This window comes from Eriocheir sinensis, chromosome 17 (assembly GCF_024679095.1).
Source record: "Eriocheir sinensis breed Jianghai 21 chromosome 17, ASM2467909v1, whole genome shotgun sequence".
In the NCBI taxonomy this organism is placed as follows: Eukaryota; Metazoa; Arthropoda; class Malacostraca; order Decapoda; family Varunidae; genus Eriocheir; species Eriocheir sinensis.
The window spans coordinates 6,965,209-6,991,688 of record NC_066525.1 but is presented as its reverse complement, the minus strand read 5'-3'; the positions used below and the strand labels follow the sequence as shown (position 1 = coordinate 6,991,688).

Genomic DNA, 26,480 nt, shown 5'->3' with positions numbered 1-26,480 from the left:
CTCCCCGGGCAGGCGCCCAGTAGCAGCCCGTAGCAGGGACCCGGGTGAGCAGCTAGACAGTCTACTTAACCGGCGGACCGGAAGGGCGGGCCGAGCTGCTCACCCGAGGAGGACTGGCGTGTCTCTGGGGAAACTAGACTACTGAAACTGTCTCGGTAATGAGTCGGTATTTTGTAATGCTTTTCACACATCTGGCACTTTCATATCTCGACAGTTGTCAGTTTACATATAACGCTTCAGTGTGTAGGCTTCCTACTATGTTATCATATGTAGAATTGTTTGTACTTATATTAACATCATCATAAATTAACCTCAAAGGCAGAGGTAGAAAATGTTACAACACGCTGGGTGCCACGACACAGAGGAACCCACATCCTCTGCATACGTCCTTATCAAGTATCAAGTGGCACCCAATGCCCCCTGGGACGGGCCGTCGCATCGACAAAGGCCCGTTCCCCCTTTTTAGGGGGAGAATCCTAAAAGAAAGAAGATTCTATTCCTGCTGGTGCCACCCGTGACGCTATAAACGTTTTCGTTCTCGCAGCTTCGTACGTGCCATTTAGTTTCACCTCCCTAGCTCTCTCAACCTTCACTATACTGTCTTACCGCTACCACCTTAACGTGTTGTGTCACCATGATACCGCATTATATCACCCGTGACCTTCGGAGTGGTTGTCGTACCCGGCCACCATTCTATCCTTTAATTACGTTATATTTACGATAATTGTGGCTGCACAAGTTACCATGTAGTGTTGATGACACAACATGACATGATACTAAATATAAACATAGCTAACGAGGTAGCAGAGCCCCCAGCAAAATTAATATCACTGAAATGTAATGCCGAGCTACCGCCCGGGTAGAAGGCACAGCCCAGCGTACATCATCGTCAAAGGTCGCTGGTGGAGATCTGCGGGCGACTCAGTTGGCAGACAGCAGCATTTCAAGTAAGTTCTTCTTTTGTCTTTGGTGACTTACCTGAGTTCCTGACGAAAAGGGTGTTAGCCGTTTTTGTTAGCTGTTTTTAAGTGTTTTTGTTTAAGGCGCAACTGCTATCTCTCGTCAGGTCCGGTGTACCGTTGCCTGCTTTCTCCAGTTGATTGAAGTGGTTGAGATCACAATAGCCTTTTAGTTGGCCGAGCGTTAGCCGTTATAAGTTCACTTTAGTTCTCTCTCTCACATGGAGATTAAAACATACGAATGTACTTTAAGTATATTAACAGTATTATACAAAAGTTTACAGTTTGCATGAGCGAGTCGCACGAAATGAGAGACAGCCACACCACAGGGCGCGGGGCAGCGGAGCACCGCTCGCCTACCCGTCACCCGTCTTCTCTCCTCGTCTTCGCGTTGTTCGCCCGTTTTATTTGCTTGTTGTTTGTCCGGAAGGGTGTGGGTTCCGGTTGATGACTGCTGATGAAAGTCATCATTTGCTGATCCTAGTGTCAGTTCATCACAGCTTCCCACGGCCAAAAGCACGACTTGTTGTTAAACATCCTGTTGTGCGACACCGACCGGGTGTCGCCACACGTACAGTCATACATTCATACACATATGACGATATATAAATTACAAGGGGAACTGAGCAGAGACTGGACAAGCTGTCATAAGAAGAAATGAAGGGAGGTGACAAAGTGTTGGTAAAAAGAGCAGACGTTATGGTCTGATCTTGAGCAAAGGATTGTTAGAGATCTGAAAATTGCTACCATTGAGAGTGCATTACACTTTTATTTATTAGTATAGAGGGCATTAAAATTATTATTATTTGTATTCGTCTCGATGTGCCTGAAATAACAATATACTGCCCTATCATCTTTTCATTCTGTCATTATCCCCGCGTTTACTCTTTCGTTTTATTGGCAGTGTACGTATAAAGATTTCCATTCACAACCCATATTCGTATTTGTGCATATTATGTAGCGTATGTCTGCAAGTGCGTCATAGTTTCAGTGACGGCTGCTGCGCTGCACAGACCACGTGAAAAGTGAGCCTCACAGCATATATATATATATATATATATATATATATATATATATATAAATATATATATATATATATATATATATATATATATATATATATATATATATATATATATATATATATATATATATATATATATATATATATATATATATATATATATATATATATATATATATATATATATATATATATATATATATATATATATATATATATATATATATATAGGTCCATTACTATGCGTTTCAGGGGCCTCGATCCATCGTTTTTCGCAAATATTTTCTAAAGAAACCGCTTGAACAGTGTGGTATTTTGGCACATCATTATTTGACACCCTGCCCTAATTGTTGGTAATATAGTGAATTGTAAAATGTGAATGATTAAGGCGCTTACTCCTGACTTTATTGGCGAAGCCTGGCATGGCCATCTAGAGTTCTAGACATTCGAATAGGGGAAGCGTGACGTTACTGTGACCTATATATCCACCCTCTCGATCCTGTCTTCCCCTTCCTCCCTCCCTCCACCCCTCCCACCGTCTCCCCTGCCCACCCCCTCGCCACCCTCCACCCCTCTCTCTCTCTCTCTCTCTCACCGCATCATGGATCAGTCAATGCCACCCTTGTTTGTCACCCGCAGAGGTTCAGCTAGGGCGCGATTTGGGCACTAAAGTTTTGTCCCTGGTGGGAGCAGTGCCTGTCCTGCCTTAATTGAGCAAGGAGGATATAGGGGAAGCACGAAGGGTCCCAGTAGTACCCATTGATCGGTCATCCGAGCTCTGTATTATAGAACTCTTTACATATACTGTTCTCGATACTGTGATAAGAGTCCATCAGATATGATAAGACAGTGGGTAAATAACACACACACACACACACACACACACACACACACACACACACACACACACACACACACACAACTTCACTTTATCAGGTCTGCCAGTACAGGATCTGATAACACGCCAAAATAACAAGAAAATTATGAGCAAGCTTAACTCCAAGGTAACGAGCGTTGCGAGCTCCATACATGGACACATCGTCACTCAATTTATACGTATAAGGAAATACTGACTTCTTATCCCTTGTCTAGTTTTGTGTTTATAGATTCACGTGTTGGTTTAGAAAGACAGGAGTGGTAAAAAGCTAAAACCAACTATATTAAAAAAAATAAATTGGTTTGACTTTACCACGAAGACGAGCATGCTGATTTTTATAGAGCGGAGATTCACAACCATGTACTCATTGATGTATACTTGTATAATGAGTTCTATATCTATCCACTCTTCTTCCTATCCTCTTTCGTTCCTACCTCTCCACTTTTCTTCCTACCTAACCGCTTTTCTTCCTGTAAATATATATAGTTACTTATTGTTGTGTCTTTTTTTTCCTCTTGTTCAGCACCGCGGCAGGGAGAGAACACATCGACGAGCTGCATTACCCTTGACCACACACCACGACAACTATGGACAGCCAAACGAAAGTAGTCTGTGGGTAAGTACACTTTAGTGTGTGTGTGTGTGTGTGTGTGTGTGTGTGTGTGTGTGTGTTTCTACTTGCATTCTGTGGATTGCAGGGGGTCAGTCTCGTGGTAGATCTTCAGAAATGTCTAACAGATTGGATGACAGATTGGATGATGCTACAGGTATGGGCAAATAGATGGAATTATATATATATATATATATATATATATATATATATATATATATATATATATATATATATATATATATATATATATATATATATATATATATATATATATATATATATATATATATATATATATATATATATATATATATATAATGTATTTATTTGTAATTTTTGGGGTCATCTGTTCCCCTTATGCCAGTGAAGCACATACTGTACACTATATCGAGTTCGTGAGTTCTCCCACTCGCTCCCATTCCCGTGTGTTGATGGATCTGTGAGGAGAGGAGGGAGGAGGAATATGTCTTTCCACGAGTGGGAGACGGTGAAGAGATGTCAGATAAGATCAGCTGTCTCTTCGCTGAGGGGCGAGGGGAGATAGAAGGGCGGAGGCAGGACCATGGGGAGGCGGTGGCTGAGTGGTTAGCGTGTCGGCCCGGCATTGCTGGTTCGAATCCTGGCCGCCGCACAGCTGAGGTTTTTCAATCACCGCCGAGTGGCCTAAGACTACCCACATCCTGGCCTGAAGACCACCCATCAACCTGGACTCTAGATAACCTCTCCAAAGAGAGGCTCAAAGATGAGTTCCGGGGGGCAGCATGAGCCAACACAAGATGGCGCCACTATAAACACTCGCCTTGGGCCGACCATCAGGCCCCACCGGAAAGAAGCCTACCAGCGCAATAGGCCGCGGCGTAAAAAAAAAAGAAAAAAATGGAGGGGTAGGTATACCCACGGTCTAGACTCTAGATAGACCATGAATCTATCTGACCAGGGTCACCTGCGGTCGGGAGAGGTCACGCTCTGCGTTTTGTGCATTACTGACGTCGAAAACATTGAAAATTTGTTAACATAAACATTGTTTGTGCCTCTTACTGAGACAATACTGCCTTACATGTCCTGTGTTCCCTGTTGTGAGGGAACTTCAAAACAGAACCCAAAGTGAGCGTGTTTTCCTTCCCCCAAGACAAGGAGCTGTCCGACAAGTGTCTGCGAGCCATTAACAAAGCAACAGGCTAAGTATACGTCGTTAAATGATCAATATTGCCAGATAAGTATAGTTAGTAGGACAGCCAGTAGGTTTAAAACTCATTACGGGTGTATCAAATAAAGGAAGATGAGGGTTGTAGTCGCGCCTACGATGTGTTGTATGTATGAGGGTTACTAATGACGTAAAGTCATATCGTTATGGACTGCACGTAATGTCTTCATGTAATAATGGTATATGTAAGATGGTAAATGTTTGTAATAAGGTAAGATAGTAACTATAATGGTAGGTGGTAATGTAGGGGAATAGGGAATGAAGGAGGTGGAGAAGTGAGGAGGTGGAGAAGCGAAGAGAGAAGAGAGAGGTAACGTGAGAAGGGATATGGGAGGCAATTCATCGTCTGGAATGTTATGACACCTCGACCCGAGAGGTCACAAAATCCATTAGACGGCCTAGGTCCTTCGGACAGAGGCACCCTTGTTGGTCCTGGGGACAATCTGGCCTGAAGGGAGTGAGGGAATAACGGAGAAGGCAGACTGTTAAAGGAAGCAAGAAAGGGAAGACGTGGAGGACGTGTCCTCCGACTTCGCCTTTGCACGACTAGACGAGGGATAGGAGGGTGAGGCTTCCATCCGGAGGCGAGGAGACAAGGGACAAGAGCGCAAGTCCGTTGCGGCGGATTACAAGGCTATTATTAGACCCCTCAATAATTGTGAGTATTATTAGTTTGATGTTGTGTCGTAGGATAAGGTGACATTTGGTGTATTAGGATAAGATGACATTTGGTGTATCTGATGTAGCTGTAAGTGTTGTATTGTGTTGTCTGACAAGTGTTGATGAGATGTATTCTTTACCTCGCTCAGGTTTACACGCATATTAAAAGCGAGTAAAACAAGACGGGTCTTCTGATTTATCCTGCCCAAGCCGCCACAACGCGGCTACAGTAAACAATTAGCGGGTCTATCGGCGATTGGAGTGCCAACTGCAAGGACCGAGAGAAGGGGCGCGGGCGGAGAACGGTGTCCAGGGTTGCTGCCGCCGCTGCTCCTCTACGCCGCGCCACCGACAGCCTTGGGCGAGGAGACATCTACGGGAGTTAAAGGAAAACTTTCGCCGACACACTGGCCACCAGGCAACAAAACATTCAGCTTACTTCACTGCACCCACAGGTATGAGAGTGACTAGTGATTGGTGACTGCGCTGGAGCCGCTTGGTGCCTTGTGTTGGGCGTGATTGGCGTCGCTCAGTGCTTTCTCGACACGGGGCGAGTCGGTGACCGCAGGAAAGAGGTACCGTGACGTCTTGAGTGACTTGTGGGATGAGAAACTGTTCATTACGGATGACCAATTGCCGAGTGTTGCCGGCGACACATTAGTGTTGTGTTGTGTCGCCACTGTTACTTTAGGGTGACTGCAGTGTCAGGTGTTGCACGTGACATATTCGTGACATATCAGTGTTGGGTGATTACATTGTCAAGTGTTGTGTCGCCACTGTTACTGATTGGGTGATTAGTGTCAGGTGTTGCAAGTGACATCAGCATTGGGTGATTACAGTGTCAGGTGTTGCACGTGACATACCAGCGTCGGGTGACTACAGTGTCGAGTGTTGCAGGCGACACATTAGTGTTGTGTCGCCACTGTTACGTATTGGGTGATTAGTGGCAGGTGTTGCACGTGACATATCAGCGTTGGGTGACTACAGTGTCGAGTGTTGCAGGCGACACATTAGTGTTGTGTCGCCACTGTTACGTATTGGGTGATTAGTGGCAGGTGTTGCACGTGACATATCAGCGTTGGGTGACTACAGTGTCGAGTGTTGCAGGCGACACACTAGTGTTGTGTCGCCAGTGTTACTTATTGGGTGATTAGTGTCAGGCGTTGCACGTGACATATCAGCTTTGGGTGATTACATTGTCGAGTGTTGCAGGCGACACACTAGTGTTGTGTCGCCAGTGTTACTTATTGGGTGATTAGTGTCAGGCGTTGCACGTGACATATCAGCTTTGGGTGATTACATTGTCGAGTGTTGCAGGCGACACGTTAGTGTTGTGTCGCCACTGTTACGTATTGGGTGATTAAGGTGTCGAGGGTTGCAGGGAGCACATTGGTGTTGCATCATCATCACTATTCAATACGGATGGGCACGTCTTCTCTGTCAGGTTTGGAATGATTAATGAACGATGCGCGAACCATAGGAGCAGGTAGGTCTCCTGACGTTGCCACTGGGCATGGTTCGGCTCCGGTGGAGTGACAGAGAAAGGGAGACTGATGATTGAGACGTCACGGAGATTAACAAACTAGGTGAGAGGCTGGCGTTGGCTGAATGCGTTGCAAGGCAGCCGCTTCTAGGGCTGTCGTTGCCTCTGTGGTGGAGTTACTCAAGGTGCTTGTAGTACCATCTGACACCGTTTCAGACGCAGACACTCTTGCCAGACTAAAGACTCGACCCGACGTTAGACACCGGACTCGGCGGTCGTTCTTGAAGCAGCCATGGACCCCTTTGCTGACCTTCAACCCCCCTCTCCTAACGAAGGGGGCCGGAGCCTAGGGTCGACCGATGCACCAGGGCAGTACCACGAAGGTGAGGAAACGACAGATGCCATTGGAACAGGAAATGTTGCGAACCAGAGAAACATCGGAAGTATCGGGCCCCAAACCACCGCAGCCAGAACCGACGTCACGCTTCATTTGGCTCCGAGGGAGTACCTGGCGACGCTAGACGAAACCGGAAAGAAGGATCTCCTGAGATTGTCGCTGTCGACGCTGGATGCCACCGCAGGGCGAAGCTTAGTGAGAGAAATCTGGGGTGAGGAGTCGCCCCACATTGTTGAAGTTGGGGAAGAGAAGGAGAGTGGTGGCGAGAGCTGCCATCAACCCCGAAACGGGTCACGCGGATGTAGCTTTGAGCGTTGCGCTTCCGTTCATGTAAATGCTGCTGCACGGCGCAGTCCATCTCGGGGGAGATCTCGCGAACGACGTGACCCACGCACACGCGAAGGACTAGGCGTAGGAGGACGCAGCCCATTTGTGTGCCGTAGCCGGTCCCGAGGGGGAACAGGTCGAAGAAGCCTCGGTCGCGAAATTAATCCACGGGCGGAGGAGGGCAGAAGCCAGAACCGTTGGCGTTACGTCAGACGTCGTAGTGTTGATGACCGAGACTCGCTCGAGAGAGAAGGATACTGGACGACTGCAAGGCACACATGCACGAGAGGGTCATCAGAACGTAGTTGGAGCCCCCCTCACCGGGGGGAGTCCAGAGGCCGCGTCAAACGTAACGGTGGAGGAAGCTCATGGCGCCCTCCGAGTAGTTCCCCGTCCACTGAGTCGGACGAGAGAAGCGCGTCTCACAGACGCCGAGCTCCAAGAGTACGACCCGATCCGGACATAGAGTATGGGCAACAGAGTCTTAAGGACCGTGAGCGGAGATAGAGTCGGAGATACTGGAGCGCAAAATACGTGGGCCCACTACCAACCCCGGCGTTACCGCGATTCGATGGTAAGACGAGGGACAGTTACGTGCGATTCATTAAGCACTTCCGTGCCGTGGTGGCGCACAGGGATTATACGGACGAAGATCGTCTGAGATTCTTGGCAGAGGTTTGCGACGAACCGGTGTCCAAGCAGTATCTGCAAATGATCCAGGCTTATGGAGCAGAGGGGGGGTATCAGGAGGCTTTGGAATACCTCAGTGACAACTTCGGTCTGAAGGTCGGAAAGACTCAGCGCTTACTGGAAAAGTTAAGAGAACGTAGTAAAATGGAAGAAGGGGACCTGACTGGCGTCAGGCAAGTCTATGCGGACCTAAGAGAGTATAGTCTCCATCTCCACGCTCAAGGGGGATCTAGCTCTGGAGCGGCAGAGCTGTTGCGACGGGACGTAATTGGTTGCCTACCTCAGTCCCACGAGACCCGATACTATGTAGAGGAACGACGGAGGAGTTACAAGAAGGAGACGTCAGAGCATCTGATTAGTTACGTAGCCGAGACCGTGACGATCATGCGATCGGTACGACCAAGGGAACGGGGCCCGGAGAAATCGATGACAAATAAGCCGAAAGCAGACGACACTAAACCCAAGAGTGGGGCGGAAGCGAGGGAGGAATGCTGTTTGTGCTTATCGAACCACCCTCTCAGAGATTGCCGAGCGTTCAAGCGAATGGATCCGAGCTCTCGGAAGTCCGTGGTCATTAGGTACCGTTCCTGCTACCTGTGCTTAGGCAAAGGACACAACTCATCCACTTGCACGAGCACATCCGTATGCGGGGAAATAGGTTGTGGAGGAAAACACTCAATCCTACTTCATGGTGCAATGACACCTCTCGGAGCAACGCGTCCGGCACGAGGACGGGGGAGTGCCGAGCATTTCTCCTCATCAGCGAGGCGCATGCCTTACCAAGGGTCTGAGGACCAGAAAGAGCGATGGAGAAGAGACAGTGAGGTACGACCAGCACGGAGCCGGAGCACGAGGGTCTCCCCAGGTGAGGTCGCACGAACCATGACACCAACAACAGCGGGTAGCAACGCAGCTTCTGTCATGAGTAACCCGACGAAGCTCAAAGAAGAAGGTAAAAAATGACTAGCAGAGTACCATAAGACTGCCTTACCGATCGTGGAGGTTAGGGTCGGAGCTGTAGGGGGGAGAGAACCCAGGGGCGTGCGAGCCTTGGCCCTGCTAGACACAGGGAGTGATCGTTCATATTGCACCAAGTCCTTGGCGAAGAGACTATCGGTGGTGGGAGTCCCAACCACAATAGAGATCAGCACATTGGGGCATGAAACACGCACGACTGTGATGCAGACTCACGTAAGAGTGCGGGGCACGCGCGGACAGCAGGCTATCGTTATGCACAACGTGCTAGTGGTCCCGGAACTCCCACAGGCCCTTGGGTCCCACGTAGCACAGGGAGACGAAGTGAACGGTTGGAGCCACCTTCGAGGTCTGGATATAACCAATGGAGACTTAGGTGGAGTGGACCTACTTATTGGACTAGACAACCCACTTGCTATGCGGCCCCTGGAGGTGAGGAGGGCAGGCGACGGAGAGCCTTTTGCTGTACGCACCGCATTAGGATGGACCGTCAACGGACCACTTACACCGACAAAATTAGATCCTACCGCTACTGCACATAGCTGTTTGACCATCTTCGAACAAGAAGGGGAAGGGAACAGCGTACAGGCAACGCTAGAAGAACAAGTACGCTTATTCTGGGAAATGGAGGAACCAGAGATGAGTACTCCAGAAAAGGAAGGCCTATCGGTAGATGACAGGGCGGTACTGAGACTCTGGGATGAGACAGTCGACAAATGGGGTTCGCATTACGTGTTCCCGATCCCTTTCAAGAAAGACACTGAATCCAGACGGGACAACCGTAGGATGGCCGAGCACAGACTGAATAGCTTGAGAGCGCGGCTTTCCAGACATCCGACCCTGCGAGAAAGATATGCCCGAGAAATTGACAAACTACTGATGATGGGGCATGCAGAGAAAGTACCGATCGACCAACTATTCACCACGGGTAAAAGGACCTGGTACCTTCCCCACCACCCAGTCTTTAACCCTCGCAAACCAGAGAAGGTGCGAGTAGTGTTCGACTGTGCCGCAGGCCAAGATGGAGTTTCGCTCAATTCACAAGTCCGCCAGGGCCCCGATTTGAATAATAAGTTGTTAGGGGTCCTTGTCCGATTTAGACAAGAGCCCATCGCAGTGATGGCAGACATAGAGGCCATGTTTCACCAAGTACGAATAACTGAGGAACACAAGGACGCTTTGCGGTTCCTTTGGTGGGAGGACCCGAGCTTGACGGGTAGGCCGACCACCTTTCGGATGACAGTCCATCTGTTCGGCGGGGTGTGGAGCCCGTCTTGTGCTGCCTACGCCCTGAGGAAGACGTTTAGGGATTACGGGATGGAGCACCCACCTGGAGTGGAAGGCGCGGTGAGGAATTTCTATGTAGATGACCTTCTGTTATCTACCGCAACCGTGACCGAGGCAATGGAGATGGTACGGGAACTGACTGCTCTCCTAGAGAAAGGGGGCTTTCACCTTACCAAGTGGACTAGCAACAGCGAACCGGTACTCTCGACCATCCCGATGGACGAGAGGAGTGGTGTCGTTAAGGAACTCGGGCCGCAGACGGGGGTACGACCAGTCAGTCAAGCGCTGGGACTAATCTGGGACACAGAGAGAGACGATATCGCGGTACGGGTTAGCGTGCCTCTGAAACCCCTCAGCAAAAGAGGTATACTGAGCATGTACAGCGCGGTCTATGACCCACTAGGGATGTTAGCGCCGTTCGTCATCCGAGCTAAGATACTTTTCCAAGGGCTGTGTAGAGAAAGCCGGGGCTGGGATGAAACTCTGGATGATGAGACCGCGAAAAAATGGCGCGTGTGGCTATTAGAGCTGGAGTCGCTTGCAGACTTCAGTATTCCAAGGTGCTACAGTCCGACGCCCTTGGCAGAAGACACTCATACTGACCTACACGTTTTTGCGGATGCATCCCAGTTAGCCTATGGGGTGGCATGCTACTTGCGTTACGCTCAACCGGACGAGGAGGTGAGCGTGGCTTTCATATACGGGAAGGCCCGGTTGGCTCCGCTGAAGCAATTAACAATTCCCAGGCTGGAACTGTGTGCAGCCCTCCTCGCGGCACAAGTCGCAAGGACTCTGGAGGCAGAACTTACCGTTGAGATACATAGGATCATTCTGTGGACTGACAGCATGATTGTGTTGCAGTACATTCACAATCCGAGTCGGCGCTTCAAGACCTATGTTGCCAACAGGGTCGCCAGCATTCAAGGTCTAACGCGGCCAGACCAGTGGCGACACGTGCCCACGCACCAGAATCCGGCGGATGACGCTTCACGAGGGCTGACAGCTGCTGAGCTACTCGCCAATTTTCGTTGGAGGACCGGTCCTCGGTTCCTGATGGAGGTGGAGGCACAGTGGCCACGGTTACCTATAGTTCCCACTGGCCTCTTAGACGTATCTGAAACGAAACGAGAGGAACGAGAGGCAGTGCTACTGACTACGGAGACCTCCGCCACGGAGGACTTCCCGTACACCCTTTGGAACCGTTATTCTACCTGGACGAAACTTTTGCGGGCAGTGGCGATTCTCCGCCGCTTCCTTGACTGGACGGTCGGCCCAAACAGGGGCCGCCGCCAATCGCCCTCGTTGACGGCCATGGATTTAGACGGAGCCGAACATCGCGTAGTAAGAGCCGTACAGAGCGAGTGTTATTCAGCAGACTTGGCAGCCTTGCGAGGGGGGCGCCCGGTATCCAAACGGTCAGACATCTATAGCCTGGAACCTTTCTTGGACCCGTCGGGCGCCATCAGGGTGGGAGGTCGGCTACGCAAAGCCCCATTGGATCCTAGTGCCCGTGAGCCACTCCTCTTACCTAGAGCACACCCACTCACCGTCGTTGTCGTTCGAGAGGTTCACCAGAGAGCTGCTAAACACATGGGCAGAGCCCACACCATCGCTGAATTACGGCGCAGATTTTGGGTGCCGTGTTGCCGCCCCATTGTTGACCGCGTGTTGAAGCATTGCGTGGTCTGCAGGCGGGCTAACTGGTGCGCGAAACATCAGCGGCAGGCCGACCTGCCAGAAGACAGAGTCACACCGGGCCAACCGCCGTTTGCGTCTACGGGACTGGATTGTTTTGGGCCCCTCCTTACTAAGACCGGCAGGAGGCGTACGAAGCGATGGGGTTGCATCTTCACTTGCCTTACGACGAGGGCCATACACCTGGAGGTCCTGTCGTGCTTATACTCCCCGGCGCTATTGCGTGCTATACGCAGGTTCATGACCCGGCGGGGGAAACCCAAAGTCATGCGTTCTGATTGCGGTACCAATTTGGTTCGCATAGAGAAGGAGCTGCGAGAAGCGGCAGGGGCCTGGAACGACGATGGTCCCTTCCAGGCTGCCTTGGCGGATGACAGGATCCAGTGGCGCTTTAACCCTCCTGGAGCCCCACACGCGGGTGGTGTGTGGGAGAGGCAAATCCGCACAGTGAAGCGGATCATACAGACAACCGTAGGAGATCAGGTCCTCGATGATGACCGTCTTCTCACGCTTTTCTGCGAGATTGAACACGTTGTGAACTCTAGGCCGATCACTGCCGTCCCTAATGCCGCAGGGGAGCCGGAGGCGCTCTCCCAGCTCAGTTGCTTCGTGGGGCGGCTGATCCGGCACCGGCACTAGGACCTACCGATATCGCACAAGCCTATCAACGGCGATGGCGCCACGCACAATGGTTAGCCGACCAGTTCTGGAAACGATGGTTGAGGGAATACCTCCCTCTACTGAGGCGACGACAAAAGGAAACCCGTCCCCAGGCTAATCTCCGGGTAGGGGATGTGGTGCTGGTCACGGGGGAACAGACCACGCGGAACCAGTGGCCACTGGCTCGGGTCACTCACGTCCACCCGAGCGACGATGGTTTGGTTAGGAAGGTCTCTCTAAGGACAGCCAAGCGAACGCTGGTCCGTGCGCCGGTCAAGCTCTTTCTGCTGGAGGGAGTCTCCGCGTAACGCTCCGGTACCGGGCGTGTAGTGCCTGTAGCCTTCCGCTGCTACGGGTACCGGCGTGTGTTTCAGAGTGCGCCTTCCGCCACCCACGTTGTACCGAGCGGTTTCACCAACTCGGAGTAGGGGCGCTCTCGCCACTCCGCATCACTCTGGGCGGTCTCGCCACTCTGGGCGGTCTCGCCATTGGGGAGTAGGGGCGGTCTCGCCACTCCCATCTTCTTGGGCGGTCTCGCCACACAGACTTCTTGGGCGGTCTCGCCACCCTGACTTCTTGGGCGGTCTCGCAAAACTGACTTGTGGGCGGTTTCGGCCACTGACGATCTTGGGCAGTCTCGCCACTCTGACTTCTTGGGCGGTCTCGTCGTCCCGATTCCTTAGGCAGCTTCGCCGCTCGCGGGTATCTCGGTGGACGGTCATGCCAGCCTCCCACGTAGGGTACCTTCGCGTTATCCCGCTGTTGAGGGTGCCGTTTGGCCGGGATTGTGTGGGATGCCCGGCCTTACCTTGCCGGCGCACTGCCCTTGTTGCTGCTAGGGTCAAGATGGCACGTGTTGGTGCACCGGCCGTGGCGGAGCGACTGCGCCGAGGAGTTTTTCCCCCGCAGCCTGTCCTTTAACGTAAATGTCGGGGTTTTTCCACTCACTGGCGCAGTTCCTCCCTCACCACGTGCCCTTGTCTAGCTAATGTCTTGAACACGCCTGGCGTGTCCAACGGGGGGAGTGTAGTCGCGCCTACGATGTGTTGTATGTATGAGGGTTACTAATGACGTAAAGTCATATCGTTATGGACTGCACGTAATGTCTTCATGTAATAATGGTATATGTAAGATGGTAAATGTTTGTAATAAGGTAAGATAGTAACTATAATGGTAGGTGGTAATGTAGGGGAATAGGGAATGAAGGAGGTGGAGAAGTGAGGAGGTGGAGAAGCGAAGAGAGAAGAGAGAGGTAACGTGAGAAGGGATATGGGAGGCAATTCATCGTCTGGAATGTTATGACACCTCGACCAGAGGTCACAAAATCCATTAGACGGCCTAGGTCCTTCGGACAGAGGCACCCTTGTTGGTCCTGGGGACAATCTGGCCTGAAGGGAGTGAGGGAATAACGGAGAAGGCAGACTGTTAAAGGAAGCAAGAAAGGGAAGACGTGGAGGACGTGTCCTCCGACTTCGCCTTTGCACGACTAGACGAGGGATAGGAGGGTGAGGCTTCCATCCGGAGGCGAGGAGACAAGGGACAAGAGCGCAAGTCCGTTGCGGCGGATTACAAGGCTATTATTAGACCCCTCAATAATTGTGAGTATTATTAGTTTGATGTTGTGTCGTAGGATAAGGTGACATTTGGTGTATTAGGATAAGATGACATTTGGTGTATCTGATGTAGCTGTAAGTGTTGTATTGTGTTGTCTGACAAGTGTTGATGAGATGTATTCTTTACCTCGCTCAGGTTTACACGCATATTAAAAGCGAGTAAAACAAGACGGGTCTTCTGATTTATCCTGCCCAAGCCGCCACAACGCGGCTACAAGGGTTTAGCCGGCATTATAACAACTAATAATATAGTTTATATAATATCTTGTATTACAGATATATTAATATGTATATTATATGATGTGAATATATGGATATGATGCACACAGGAATGTGACTGTGATATGAATATATGATTAATTAATGAAGAATATAATATGAATATGATATGATATTCTTTAAATTTGCCATGAATACAATATATGATGTGGAAATGAATACAAATAACTTGATATAGTTCTATCGGTTCTGTTCAAAGGAGTGACATTTCATAGGAGAGACATAACAAAGGAGTGACAAATCAAATATAAATTTCAAAGGAGTGACATTTCATAGGAGTGACAAAACAATGGAGGACCTTCCTATTCCCTTCTCTTTCAATTACGCAAAGTAGGTAATATGGATGATAACTCCAACCCTTCCACACTGCTGCTTCACGAGTTTGTGAATCTCAAGCTTCATGAAGTGGCAGGTGAGGCGACACCGATTTTGTTGGTGAATGAATATAAACATGCAACTTGGACATGGATATAGATGTAAAATATATGAATATGTGATATGAATATGAATAAGATATGAGTACAGCATATGAATAAAATATGAATATGAATACCATATGTCTGGGATGTGATAAGCTGTTGTTATGAATCTGAAGGTGATGTGATTATAATAAGGATATAGTATGACATGAATACGATAACAAATATATTGTGTTGTGTGAGGGGGCTTCGTGGTGCAGTGGTTAGCACACTCGGCTCACAATCGGCGGCTTTTCCGATACCCTACGCCCCTGTCCACCCAGCAGTGAATGGGTATCAGGTATTAATCTGGGGTTGTGGCCCGTCTCCTGGGATCTGTTCCCTTCTCCTATAATTCCTTCCCCCTCCTATCTCTCTCCGGCATATGACCACAGATGTTGCGCCGACTAAACGAAACTTTCCAACTTTTATATTGTGTGAATATGAATTTGAATATCATATGATAAATATGATATCTAATCAGCTGCAATTAACGGCAAAGCCCTGCTTCCTAGCAAAGCACATAGTACATTCTACAGTATGTGTGTGTGTGTGTGTGTGTGTATTTCACCACGGCCTGATCACGAATTGGACTCGCAATCGCCAGGAAGTACCTTCCCGATTAGAGCAACTGCCAGGACCTCACACACCACACATGCCATCCCCCATGCTCAAGGGGGACAGTAACCACTCCAAGTAAGCGGAAAAAACCCGGCCTGAATTGGGCTCGAACCGTCGCCAGTCAGACCGTGGAGCCTGGCAGCGCAGTGCTTTACCGTTTGAGCTATCAGAGAGGTGTAATAACGTGTGTATGTGTGTATGTCATTCACTTGTATATTCCTTGGCCAATCAAGAAGCTCATATGTGTTGACATTATGTTCTATACTCTAGCATCTAAAATTTCCTTGACAAGTATAAATTGATGTACTTGTATTATTATTACTATTTTGCATTTTTACATGAATAAAATGATGTGTTCAGTATATTCTTATACACTAATAGTGGAGTGAAATGGAGAACGTGGGAGTGGATACAGTTGTTGAGTGGACTATAATTTCATGGCCGGCACCGTACGTGTTAATACCTTTCATTTTTTATCCTAATAGATGGTGGTGAGCATGTTGCCGCCAAAATACCGATGTTGACTGTGCTTCTCTTTGCAGATTGGCACTGCTACTACTACTCCTATTACTACTACTACTACCACTACTACTACTACTGTTCTAATCCTCCTCCTCCTCATCATCATCATCCTCATTCTCATTTATAATCTCCTCCTCCTTCTCCTACTCCTCCTACACGTCATACCACAACCGGACGTATGGGGACTTTACTGTATTTCAACAACAGTCCTCAAGAAATTCTAAACTTTACTATTCCCGCACCTACACAAGCATTTCCCCCTTACTCTTTCCTGCAGCGTGACCATGAAGAGGCTGCCTCGCCTTGAGGTCCCACTAACACCCTCCATACCATACTTCGTAGCTGTGGGCCCAAACAACTGCGTCATGCCTGAGCATTTCCAGGACTGGTACCCGTCCTACGCCTCCCTCGCTGTCCGCCCTGATGACGTCTGGGTTTTCTCCTTTGCTAAAGCAGGTGAGATACGTCATGTCAGGGCTGGCTGGAGGTGAAACGATATATGAAACCGCTTTTCCCAGATAAACTGTGGAACAGCCTTCACTCGTCTGTACCTGCTCGTTCGTGCATGGAAGGATTGTCAAGACACCTCTTCAACCGAATCTGAACCTTTTATTCGGAATCTACTACTGTCATCTATCGTGGGAGTAGTGTTATAACTGAATGTATTTTTCTGCGCCTCGCCTTTGAACTGCATCCCAAAAATAAAAAAAATAAAAAAACATGGTATGAGTTGGGGGGCAAGGATACCATTAAAGGAAGGTTAGTGTGCCGTTGGAGGGGAGTCGCTGTCTCAGGAATGAGGTAACCTTGGCGAAGCTAGTTTATTAGATTGGGTAGGTTTTATTTACTGGCCAGCAGAGCAGCAGGGTGACGTAAAGCAGCATCTAAAAATTTCCTTATCGCCTAGAAAAGCGAAGTCTTAGGTCGGTATTATCGGACGCTGTCGCCTCTCACATCAACTATACTCAAAGGCCAAAACGGAGATTGATCGGGTTCTGATGAGTGTTCTTTTTGGTTCATGGTACAGAAGCTGGGTCAAACTACTAAAAGCGTCATAAAACCATCCCTGAAAATGCCCAAAACTCCTACGAAAACCTTGTCAAATATGTGAGCTTGGCGCCGAAAAGTTTAAAAATATAACCCTTACTGTCTTTGCTTCCCAGGAACCACGTGGACTCAGGAGCTTGTGTGGTGCCTGATGCATGGCTGTGACTCGCCTGAGGGCAAGCAGGAACTCATGCGGCGCTTTCCTTTCTTGGAGTAAGTATTAGCTGTTGCCGTACCTTTAGATTTAGCACCGAGAAGACATTAGGTAGCTTTGTAGGGTAGGAAGTATATTTTTTTGGCACAGGAGCTTGTTGATCCACCATAGTTGTTAGAATTTCAAGGCATTCTTTTCTTTATAAATGTCTATTACTTTCAGGATTCTTTTATCAGTATCAGCTGTTTTTTATTAGATTCCAGAGAGTTTATTACTTTGCTAATGATATAATTTTCTTCATCATGAAACTTGAAGGTTTGATTGCCTCATGCCTCGTGACATAGAGCTGCCACCTGAAGTGAGTCAAGATGACCCAAAGCGTCCAGGCAACTCCTACAAGAGAGTGCTTGAGGTGCCTTCTCCCAGACCCATCAAGTCACATCTGCCCAAGGAGTTAGTTCCCTCTCAGCTCTGGCAGGTCAAACCAAAGGTTAAGACAACTCACATGTATGTGTGGGCGTCCGTCACTGTTGAACCACTATAGAGCTAAGTAATACGAGTAGATATGTACAGTGTGACCATCTCAATGTGTCTGCTGCAGGTCGTGTACGTCTGCCGTGATCCTCGGGATGTTTGTGTTTCCTTCTACTTCCACCATATCAAGCTGGAGGGCTACGCTGGAACCTTTGACCACTTTGTTGATAATTTCCTTAATGACAATGGTAAGAACTCATACTTCTGACAACACTTTACTATTCGTTTCAGCACTGTTACTACCTTTAAGCTTGGTAAAACTGATGTTCATGTGTAGGTGTTATTTAAGTGGAAGACTTTATGGCTCTTGACAGTTGTACTAAATGCAGGACTAAAAGCTAAACAACAACATGTATACCTCAATGAATGTTGTAGATGATGATACATTATAAGGAAAAAGAGGCTAAAAGACCTTTTCAGCTGTGTATAGGTTAAAAGCTTTGGACAACATTTAACCAATTCAAGCAGCTGACTAGGGAATTAATGGATAGAGAGCAAAATCTGCCATATGATAGTCAGTTATAAAATTACAAATGCTACACAAAAAATCTAGGGAGTGAAAAATTTGCAGCTGTCTCTTACAGCATTTTTTTTTACTTGGAAGAAGATCTCAGTTGACTTTTATATATGAGTATTTTAAAACTCTGATCATTCTGACATACTCATTATTTCCACTTTCCCAGTCTTGTATTCACCCTTTTGGCCGCATGTCCTCAAGTTCTGGGAGATGAGGAATGAGAAGCACATCCTCTTCCTGCGATATGAAGACATGAAAAAGGTAAAAATAGGTATCTCTTGATTTACTTGTGGTTTTATCTCATTTGTCATATAAGGATGCACTTTCATAATCATTTAGCCATTATTACAGAACATAAAGTTTGTGCACCACACATTTAGTCTGTAATCTCATCTTAGCCCCCCCCCAAAAATATGGTTTGAAGTAATAAAGTTAACAGGGAAAGTAAAGCAGATTTCTTTTGGAAGAATGATGAGGTTTGGCACAAAAGTGACACATTTCATGAAAGGAATCCTGCTGTTTATCTTGTGTCCATAGTTCTCTATCGCATACTTGGTCTTGAAAGTGCAGTAAACATGAATTTCCAATATCTTTCTGCTAAAGAAAAGATTAAGTGAGAGCTTTTTCAAGCAACATTGGTTTCAGCCCCAGAGCAGCCTTGTCACCCCCTACCTCTTGCTGCAGGACCTGGCGGGAGCCGTGCGGCAGGTGGCAGCCTTCCTGGAGATTGAGGTGGACGATGCAAAAGTTGCAGAAGTGGCACACCATTGCTCTTTTGACCAAATGAAGACTAATCCCGCTGCTAACAATGAGTCTTTAATGGTGGATGCCGTCTCTGAAAATAAAGACATAAAGTTTATGAGGAAAGGACAGGTATGAGTCAGCATGAGACAGTCTTACCTACTTAAATGTCATGGTTTCCTTTTTAGGAAAAGAAAATCATGCTATCTTTAATTGTACTGCTGTCCATGAGATATCAACTACTTTATTTTGATAGTATGCAGTATCTGTGGTTTGGCAAGGGGTTGATATGGGGATATGAGTCTCAAATGTTCAACTACTAAACAAAAAAATTGGCTTTGTTTTGCTGTGTCACTTTTTTGTCCTTTCTGAGCCATACTTTAACTTTTTTCTTTTGCTCTTATGTCCCACGAGCCACCGATGCTTCAAGGGATAAATATGTATATAATGAGGGAAAATAATGAACAATAAATATTTGTAGCAATTTCTTGGCACAAAATAACCATTAGCTGTGTGCTGCAGTTTCTTTCAGACCTGCTTGTCTGAGTATTAATTGTTTACCTGACTGGAGTTGATCACTGTTGCAGGTGGGTGACTGGAAGAACCACTTGTCAGAAAAGCAGCAGAAGGCCTTCAAGGAGTGGACTGATCGTTACCTGAAGGGCTCAGACTTCCCCTTTTACCGTGATTGAACCATGAGTAAGAAGTCAGCCAGGTAAGCGTTACGATGGCGTTAAGGGTAGTGGCAGTGTTTCTTGTTGATGTAAGGTGACGTCAGTTTGCCGCAAGTAAGAACAAGCAAACATGCTAATTAATACTTGTTACCATATGTTTTACACCAAAGCATTTTTTTTTTTCTCTTTAAAGATGAAAAATGGCACTTTTTAGTATTATTTCCTACCATTTTGTTTTGAGGAATGCATAGTGTAGTGTAGAACAAATATTTCAGTGACCTTGCTTTAATTGTCAGCTAAAATATATGATCATTTATTAGCATTACCATAATCTTATGTGATGTACTTTATCCAATACAAAATGTGTAATGTATTTCTATGCATAGTGTGTGATAAGCATTTTGTGAAATATTTTCAGTGAAGATTACTATTTTAGTTCTTGTTACTGTAGTAGTGTAATGAACAATGTAAAAGTTGGGTTCTATTATTCTTTACTGTTTCCCTTCTGTGACTTTTCTGTAGAAGCTGGTGCTCAATAGATGGCCTTCAACTCTTGTGGATTTTGACAGTCTTGTCCCAAAGGTCTATCAAGTGTGATGCATAATGGACTAATTGTGCATGAGTTCTTTTAAAGAGTTGTTTGACTCAGTTTCATCTCAACTCAGTATGTCTTCCTAATTCTTTGTTTATAGCCCTGCTTTATGTAGAAAGTTTTATTAATTAATTCACACTCACTTCCTGAATTGCAACTTGCTCCAGCGACTCAGTGGACAACTCTGAAAGCTGTTCCCATGCAGAGCAACGTTGTACTCATTAGTCTTTATGTCAGGAGTCAAGTGGCTAGTTTCATAAGTAGCTACAGTGCTGCCCTTTACATGGTCAGCTCTGAGAGTCCCCCATCGTGTGAGGCGCCCTCCTGTAAGTCATGTTTACCACAGCCTTGCGTGCCACGACCTCCATTATGTAACTATTGAATGCTAAACTTACCATTCATCTCTTAGCACTCTCCTTGAATACTGAACCTCCATGAAATTCTGAGCTGTATTATTATTATTATTATTATTATTATTATTATTATTATTATTATTATTATTATTATTATTATTATTATTATTATTATTATTATTATTATTATTATTATTATTATTATTATTATTATTATTATTATTATTATTATTATTATTATTATTATTATTATTATTATTATTATTATTATTATTATTATTATTATTATTATTATTATTATTATTATTATTATTATTATTATTATTATTATTATTTTTGTTTTTATTATTATCATAATTTATAATCATATCATAACATAGTGTTACATCACCCGTGTCAGGGGCCATAGCCTGGAGGTGGGTGGACGCCTGCACCCGCATTTCCAACACTGGGTGACAGGGAGGCAGAACCCTAGGTTACAACTTACCTTCTCCTATATGGAACATTAAATAAAAAAAACATATATATACGTATAATAATACATGTAAAACCACACGATTATATTTAATAGCTTTATTCAGTATGTCCTCCTCTTTCAACCACTTCCACACATTCTTTTCATCAACGTGTTGTAGTAATCTACTTTAAGAGAAACTCGCAATTAGCTAGTTTTTCTTCAAGGGAAGGAAGAGGGTAGCAGGGGTGATTCTTCAGGACAGCACACGCCTTCACTGCCATCCTCGAGGGTGCAGCTATTCTGGATCTGGTGGGGAGGAAAAGGGGGCGGTGTGATATTCCGCAGTCATTGGATGTCAAGGGTGGGAAACGAGGGAGTGACTGGAGCTCTGGGGCCGGGTACCGGAAACGAGCTCTCGTAACTGCGGTGCATAATAACGCATGACCTTGGCACACAGGGCCTGGGGTGACCACAATTACGCCAGATTATTTAAATGTGGTTATTTATTAACAGTTGTGTGGTTAGTTTGGCTTTTTAATTCAGTTTTTGGGCTGGAGTGTTGGGTTTTCACAGAGTTAAGTCGACTTGTTGGAAACTCGGTCGTAAAAAGTGATATAAAAAGTCAACAATATCACCCGACCACGCCTTGAAGCACGGGCCAAAAAAAGATACATCAGCCACTGTATTGATGATGAGGACTAATACGACGCTTAGAAAATCAGGGATTAATCTTTTCAAGGTTTCCCCAGTAAAGGGAGGATGAATAGCTGGGTGTGTGTGTGTGTGAGAGAGTGTTGGGGGGGGGGGGGGGTGGCAGTAATCATAATCATTGATTCAAACCAGTATTTTAAAACGTATCGGTACCTCAGTTCGCCTATTTGAAACGACTCTCGTAGAAGTTGCTGGGATTTTCATGGACTATTTTGTGATCCTGGTGATACTTTTACACGAACTCTGCACCATGAATAGGAAAATAACCCACGAATGCCCGGCTCACCTTTCCTGTGGCCTGAGAAAATAGTCGTAATCGTGGTAGTTTATCCTCTAGTCTTCCACTCAGGTAATCGAAGCATGTGGAAATTATTACAGTCATCCCTTATTGTAACTTATTTATTACCCCCTTTCTGTACACTCACGTAATCGAATTCGATGGCGCACATGATGAAGGGCTGGCAGTCACATTCACTGAAGCCGCCGCCTCCTTGGCCGCCACCCTGGGCATTCCCTAGAGAGAGAGAGAGAGAGAGAGAGAGAGAGAGAGAGAGAGAGAATTACCACCTCCATCACCACTATCACCCTCAGTTTCATTATACCATCATCAACATTGTTACCACCTAAACCATTACCACCATCACCACCATCACTAATATCACCATTGTCATTCAAAACCACCATCGCCATTGTACAACCACCAGCTCCATTACCACCACTTCCATTGTCACCTTCACATCCTTACCCGGCCCCCCTCCCTACACCAGTTTCCTCCTGTCCCCCTCCCGGAAACATACCTGTCTGGCCCATCACCATCACCACCATCACCATCATCACCGCCGCCAACAGGACTCGCATCGTAGTCTTCATCCTGCTGCTGCTGCTGTTGAGGGAGAGTTAGATAATGTGTAACTGCGGACAAGAAAAGTGATAAACCTCACTCAAATTTCCCTGTGACTCGCTGGCCCCTTGCCGCACGATGTCTCGTGCGTAAGGAGAATGAAAAGGGAAGTGAAGTGGGTGATCGTACCTTTGTTTCGGTGTTGTCTCAAGGTAGTTTCTTTTTATAGTTCGGAGTTCCTTTGTCTGTGTTTCCAAATGACAGAAAGGGGACATTGTGATAAGTTACCCATAAAACAATTCGTTAACTTACGCTTCGTGTTTACACACACACACACACACACACACACACACACACGAATCTTGGTAAATTTCTCGAAAGCAATTGCTCGAAAGTAAATTGCTCGAAATCTCAGTTGCTCGAAAGGCAGATTGCTCGAATATATATATATATATATATATATATATATATATATATATATATATATATATATATATATATATATATATATGAATAGTTTGTTTTTCGCTACAACCTCAGATAAATTCATTTACTTCACCTTCGTTATGATAGGCGACCATGCTTCTGCTCTATCTGTTATCCTTCACCCATCGGCCAGCCTGTCAGCATGTATTACCGAGTTGTAATCACTATACAGGACTCGAGTTAGCCTGTTATTGACTTGTCTCATATCCCTAGAGATGGAGCGGGGGGGGGGGAGATGATTGAAGATATAGTCTTAGGCGACACCAAGGAATCTATACTCTCCTTGGGCGACACCGTTGCTCGTTTCGCCGTGTTGAGCTAAAACATGGTAGAGTTTTTTTAATTGAATTGCCAATCTGAAAACAACATCAGTTTCGCTTCGTGACTGGTACAAAATAAAACTACATGCACCGATGAAAATTATAAGGACTGAGAAAGTTTTAACCCCCTCTTAGAGTCAAGTTAAAGAATCGTGTGTTGACGTCGTTTTGAAAAGGGTCAAGAATGATTTATGAGTCAAGAGCCGCACAAGTGACAAGCTGCATGCGTTATCGATCCTCAGGTTACCGACCCCTGTGCCGGAGTGCTCCCCAGACCGTACGATCCATTCCAATTAGTACTCACATTAAAGAGAAAAATCTGTTCTGGATAACTGAATCATTGTAAATATGACTTGACTACAGTGATGTTAGGTGCGCCTATTAGGCGCACCTAACATCACTGTAGCCGATCCAGGATTCAGTACGTTTCTTAACTAGTAGAAGGTTATGTTATAATTGCATTTCGTAAAGAATCTTTATTACCAAAAACTAACTAAAATTATGGGTATTCTTTTTCTTGAACAGAAAACTGAATAAACAACAGAACAATAATATGAAAATACGTACAGCTACCGTTGCCAGGTCATCGTACTCAGCGCACAGTATTTACCGCTTTCTGACGCCTAACTATTGACAAGAAACATCAGGATCTAACTCTTTTAACGATAACTATAAATTAGTTTCGTTATTGGAGCCCAGAAGACAGTTTTGGGGTAGGAGGTCGGGAAATATAATCGGCTGAGTACGACAATCTGGCAACGTTGAGGCGGTAGCTACGAGGCCCAAGCCAGCCTATACGCCATTTTGCGGGTGTCATATACCACAAATAGCATATTTTTACTGCACAAAGCAGGTGATGTCACTTATTGTGACTAAGTGAGCTTTCATATTTATCTATTTGTGTATATTTCATGGTGGCAAAACTTTCATTACTAGTTTCATTTTTACTAGTGACACGAATTTGTGACTGTTTTTCACAATAGAATTTCACTCAAGCAAGTGAATCAGACACCACAGAAATATTACCAGTGTGTGTATGAATGAATACAAAGATAAGTACATACTTTGATTTAACTCTAGGATGTCTCGTGGATCATTAATAAATAAAAACAAAATATCTGGATAGGCTACTCTTTAGCCCGCTACCGGCTATGGCTGCCAAAAAAGTCCCTCCGCCAAGTTTGTACCCCCCATTTGGTGATTGTCAGGTACGCCTATTACACTTGATTTACTTCCGTCCCCTGCACACTCGGCTCCCACGTCCCCCCAGCAACCAACACAAATATGCGTGTTATGCACCTGAAAGGTGCCCTGCGCATTACTCATCAAGATCAAGAAGATCGAGAGAGAGAGAGAGAGAGAGAGAGAGAGAGAGAGAGAGAGAGAGAGAGAGAGAGAGAGAAACGTGAACATGACTCCATTTAAATAATTATATATTTTGGGATTATATATGCTCTTCTGGATATTAATGCCTCTTTTATATCATTTGTCAAGTACATAAATGACAACACTTTCACTATATAATCACACACTAACTGTAAGGAAAGGAAACCATTATAAATAAGTGTTCATGTGTACTCTCGTGTCCCATCTTCGGTCAGTGACATGTATACATATTCTGCCAAATTAAATCAAAATACAATAACAACATCACGGCAGCACATAACAGTGACAGCACAAATAATGGGCACTCTCATATGAGGACAGAGCTCGGCACAACAAGACACCTCCCGTCAAAGAAAAACAGGTGTTCACTTTACCTTAGTTAGCACTTCCTTGTCCTCTCATTCATCAGTTATTACGCAAAAACTCTCACTCCTCCGCCGCCACTACATCACTATACTGGCTGTTGTTTTGGGGGCAGCAGTATGTGTGTATAGTGTTCGTGGGCTGAGGTTCACCATACACTAACTATACCTTTGCCCAAGTCATTAGGTCTTACTTGTCTTGGGATGGATTTAGCTATTACCAGCACGCCCACCACCACCTCACTGTTGCTGGTTGACTTTTGGGTGGTAGGATGTTTAGTACGTAGTGTTCGTGTGATGAAGTTCCCCACTGGCTTTCCTCACGTCTTAAGGATCTCAATGATGAAGTAAAACATAAGACTAGACTCGGGATGTTTTTTGTAAAAGCTATAATTACTTTTTTTCCTATCAACGAGAGGAACTTGTCTACTGGATTCTTTTTTTTTTTTTTTTTTTTTTTTTTATGGCAGGCGACTCCAGCAGATGTTGACTTACCAGTAATGAGGAATGCTTGTTTAAGCGGCTGGTGTCTCTGGGCGTGGTAGATGAGACTTTTTTTTGTTGTGCTGGTGTCGCGTGAGCTGGCGTGGCGAGGAGGAAAGGCGAGGAATGTTGATGCGTGGGACTCCTGTTCGTGTCTGGGCTCAGGAAGCGACAAGGTAGGCGGTGGTGGGGTTTCCTCTCCTGCATGGGCGAGGCACCGTACTGCGTTGTGTGGCATACATTGAGGTTGCCAGTTCGGCCAACATTATGTCACTAATCCCACACACCTTTACTACATACGAATCTACCTGTGCCTGTTAATTTTAGCCTGACTGGCCCCCTCATTGACTATCCTCAGGTCAACGTGTGGAGACGGGCGCAATGTATAAAGCAACACTTGTATTAGTATTGCAAGAAGAAAACAGTTAGCGAATGAAGCGTTATGTGTATAGACCTTTCTCAGAAACTGAGTTCAAGG

At 46.1% G+C, this 26,480-nt stretch overlaps 1 protein-coding gene and 2 long non-coding RNA genes across 6 annotated transcripts; 2 read left to right on the top strand and 1 right to left on the bottom strand.

Annotated features, from left to right (window-relative positions):
• Positions 1 to 6: 6 nt before the first annotated feature.
• On the top strand, positions 7 to 20,565 carry LOC126999876 (luciferin sulfotransferase-like). Of its 4 annotated transcripts, none has more exons than XM_050862993.1 (9): positions 7 to 155; positions 3,384 to 3,476; positions 16,622 to 16,800; positions 17,508 to 17,604; positions 17,861 to 18,035; positions 18,147 to 18,267; positions 18,763 to 18,857; positions 19,281 to 19,469; positions 19,925 to 20,565. In XM_050862993.1, exons 2-9 carry the CDS (start codon positions 3,448 to 3,450, stop codon positions 20,027 to 20,029), a joined length of 990 nt encoding a protein of 329 aa, XP_050718950.1. In that variant the 5' UTR covers positions 7 to 155; positions 3,384 to 3,447; the 3' UTR covers positions 20,030 to 20,565. The 4 variants fall into 4 exon arrangements, with proteins under 4 accessions (XP_050718950.1, XP_050718952.1, XP_050718949.1 ...); XM_050862995.1 differs by lacking the exon at positions 7 to 155 and adding an exon at positions 667 to 947 and having other exon boundaries at positions 16,687 to 16,800; XM_050862992.1 differs by lacking the exon at positions 7 to 155 and adding an exon at positions 668 to 947.
• Positions 4,766 to 14,632, top strand: LOC126999880 (uncharacterized). Its single transcript, XR_007753652.1, has 2 exons — positions 4,766 to 5,373; positions 14,513 to 14,632. It is a non-coding gene; the product is annotated as an uncharacterized LOC126999880 (long non-coding RNA).
• A 949-nt stretch (positions 20,566 to 21,514) lies between the features above and the next one.
• On the bottom strand, positions 21,515 to 26,201 carry LOC126999874 (uncharacterized). The gene is made up of 4 exons (XR_007753650.1): positions 26,015 to 26,201; positions 22,922 to 23,007; positions 22,550 to 22,638; positions 21,515 to 21,719 (listed from the first exon to the last, which is right to left on the bottom strand). It is a non-coding gene; the product is annotated as an uncharacterized LOC126999874 (long non-coding RNA).
• Positions 26,202 to 26,480: the final 279 nt, after the last annotated feature.

Excerpts from the sequence above, each read along its gene's own strand:
- LOC126999876 (XM_050862993.1), top strand. The coding sequence starts at position 3,448 with ATGGACAGCCAAACGAAAGTAGTCTGTGG. Across the intron at positions 16,801-17,507 it reads TTTCTCCTTTGCTAAAGCAG|GAACCACGTGGACTCAGGAG; the intron begins GTGAGATACGTC and ends TTTGCTTCCCAG. Across the intron at positions 19,470-19,924 it reads AGTTTATGAGGAAAGGACAG|GTGGGTGACTGGAAGAACCA; the intron begins GTATGAGTCAGC and ends TCACTGTTGCAG.